This window comes from Empidonax traillii, unplaced genomic scaffold, assembly GCF_003031625.1.
Source record: "Empidonax traillii isolate 1590-97213 ecotype Southwest subspecies unplaced genomic scaffold, ASM303162v1 scaffold592:size536848, whole genome shotgun sequence".
Lineage (NCBI taxonomy): Eukaryota > Metazoa > Chordata > Aves > Passeriformes > Tyrannidae > Empidonax > Empidonax traillii.
The window spans coordinates 134130-137299 of record NW_020955785.1 but is presented as its reverse complement, the minus strand read 5'-3'; the positions used below and the strand labels follow the sequence as shown (position 1 = coordinate 137299).

The 3170-nt window shown below is 40.3% G+C and overlaps 1 protein-coding gene across 1 annotated transcript in view; it reads right to left on the bottom strand.

The window, feature by feature from the left end:
* SV2B (synaptic vesicle glycoprotein 2B) overlaps positions 1 to 3170 on the bottom strand; it is a 69843-nt gene that overhangs the window by 18988 nt on the left and 47685 nt on the right. The window contains exons 5-6 of the mRNA XM_027898342.1: positions 1777 to 1910; positions 924 to 1013 (exon numbers count right to left, since the gene is read on the bottom strand). Of these exons, the coding sequence (XP_027754143.1) occupies positions 924 to 1013; positions 1777 to 1910 (224 nt within the window). The remainder of the gene's footprint in view (positions 1 to 923; positions 1014 to 1776; positions 1911 to 3170) is intronic.

Below are 3170 nucleotides of genomic sequence, written 5' to 3'. Positions count from 1 at the left end.
TGTAACCCTGTGGAAGAAGATCCATAGTAAGCAAGTGTCCCCTTGCAAGCCTATGGAAGAAAAACCCTTCAGGACCTGAGTAATCTCCAGCCTTCAGTCTTAGCCCAGGAGGGGGGTAAGCCCAGCCCTGGAAGCTAACACAGAACGAGAGGGAGAGAGAAGAAATTCCAACTGCAATGAAAGTGTGCTGCTGCTGAGAATCTGCTAGTAGAAGGAGAAAACTGAAACTCCAAAGATACAGAATGAGACTACTTCTTCTCCTTGGACTAGTATAAAAAGGGAAGAAGTATTTCTGTGTATATATAGCATCTCAACTTGAGTAAAAATTGTTATAGATATAGTTCTTTATTGCTGTAAATATAGTTCTTTAGTTTTTAACTTATTAGTAGTTTTTATTTTACTAGTAATAAATGTTTATACTGTTCCCCCGAGTCCTGTCTCTCTTTTGTCTGCAAATACCTTCTCTCAACTAGTAGTAATTGTGTGGGGGGTGGAAGGCAAAATTGACCCAAAGCAAAACCACGACAGTACATGAAGTTTAATCAGAGTTTGATTAGAAGCCAGAATGGAGAAAGGAGTGACTCAAGTCTCCCACGTGACTAATATCTCTCTTATTTTGTTTCAGTCTCTTAGAGGAGACCAATTAGCATATGTGCAATTGGAAAATCACTGGTCTATATTATATAGAGGGAACAGCAGGAACGGTGAGCACTCACTGCAATTCCCAGACTTGACTAATACTTTAAAAAACAGACTGGCATCTAAGTTTACATGTACATGATATACCTCAGAGTCCCTTTTCTGATTACTGGGGGAGATTACATTGAAAAAGCCCCAAGGAGGAATAAAGTGGTGCAGTGCTGCACCAAAGAAGGTTATGTCCATCCTTTCTTTTCATACACTGATGGCTTTGTTAAACTCACCGTAAACACCCTCTCTGGCTCGCCTTTGGCCCTCATGTTGGTGTCATGAACTTGCTTGAGGATCATCCAGGCTTCATCATGTTTACCAATCTGAAAACAGCAAAGAAAAGGAAAACAAATGTTGGAGATACCAGCTCTTTAGCATATCAAAGCACAGAGAGAAACCAATTCTAGAGGTCCAGCACAGTGGAGAGGCACACAGACAGCACTGGCTGCATTAAATGTGAAGTGCTGAAAGCAGGGCTGGTATTCACAAAGTGCAGCATCTCTGTGCTGGAGAAAGGAGTTGTCCTAAAACTGCCTGAGGCAGAAAAGGGATCAGAAATAGAGCTTTAAAACCAGATGAAAGAGGAGATGGATGAGGAGACTTGGACTCTTACCCCAACTCTGCTAAAGGCTTGCAGGGTTAAGTTGAACTAGATATTGCTACATTTCACATCTGTGAATTTGGAATACAGAATAACTTGCTTAAGATTTCTGAGGTTTATGTATTTTACTCAGAAAAATGTGCTCCTTCCTTTGCTCTTCCACCAGGTTTCTGTAGTTCCATGCCCAAATTCTGTGAGATGTTTTCAAAGTGCCTTTGTTGGACTTATAAAATTCCCGGTCCTCGCCACCTTCTTTCTGAACTCCATCCATCAGTGATACACTAACCATCAGTGATTGACCCCATAGTCTATAATCTTCGGGGTTTAAGCAGTCTGTGGAGCTAGTGCAGACATGCAGGAGTGGCTCTGCCTCTGAGCTTGTGCTCTGTGTGTTTGATGGGACAAAGGAAGACAGACAGTGACACATTAGGGACCTACTGTCCTCTGCTGATATCCGACTGCAACATTCAGATGAATCATCTTACCTCCAGCAAAAAACGTGGGCTTTCAGGCATGAATTTCAGTGCCACCAGGGAGGCGATACAGGGCAGAGAGCACACGAGTACAAAGACTCTCCAGCTGTGGAAGTGGTACTTGGTTCCCATACTGAACCCCCAGCCTGGAAACAGCAAGAGCCAACAAGTAAAAATACTGACCAGGCATTCTGAGTTTTTCTCTCATAAAGCAGCTCTGAACTTTACAGCTCTGTATGACAGGAGGACAGGTTGAAAGTTTTCTATTCTTAGTGCTGGTGGCTCTTGGAGGGTCAATAACATGCTCAGTAGATAGCAGTGAGTTCATGTTCATTACAAAAATTGCAACATACTTGCTCAGGCTCTGCCCTTTAAAAACCTTCTTTTATCTTTGAGCTTAGAAATCACCTACTGATAAGAAAAAGCTCCGTGCAGCTGTAGGCAAGTAAGTGTGGCAAATGATACAGGAATCAGGGCCATAATTTACTGCTGCTCAGTGATGTTACCAAAAGATGTTACCATAGGTTAAATGCCTGATCTGAGAGGCACATTAGATCCGGTTCCTTTCCATCTCCTGCATCCCATTATGTATTAAACATTTCATGGAAATGAGCTAGGAAAGCAAGTTTATTTTTTTCCAGACCTACAAAACTTGAGATGAGATTCAGATTTAGAAGAATCCAAATCCTAATCCTGCCTTGGAGATTCCTCCTCTCCTGCTTTTTTCCTGGTGTCTGACCAGGCTGGGTATCCCCTTGCTAAGGATTGGAAAGTACAGGGTCATTCTTACATTACTTTCCCTAGGATCAAATCTCAGAAGTAATGTTTAATTCATTTATTTTTTTTCTATAAACATTCTTAGTCACATAATAAGAAAATCATCAAGCAATGGTTTTTGCAGAGGTCTTATCTGAGCCAGTCATGGCATTCTAATAATCTTACAAAGTTCCAAAATAGTAGGTGGAACATTGGAAATAAAAAAAAGAGAAGCTGTAAAAACATAACATCAAAAAGTCACCTGAAAAATTATTGGAATGTAAATACATAAGGGCTTTTTAAAGCAAATGTATTTGCAGATAATAGAATTATTTCTACCTGACACCTCTGCAATAAGTTTGCCTATTTGTTCCAACAGACTCTGTCATATCAATCAAAAGCATGAATATTTCTTTATACTGAAGGTGCTTTAAGCATGCTAAAAATGAGTTGATAGATACGTAAATGTTAGTGGTTTTCTTCATGGTTTTTGCAGACTGTCCTACTTTCCTCAAATAGGATTTTGCAAACAGCTGGTGTCACTGAATACGGAGGAAATTAATCTTTTCCAGTAGATATCTGTTTCTGATGTTTTCCTAGGTTATTTACGAGTTACAAGGAATTCCATGTGACATGCAGACTTTTTTTGC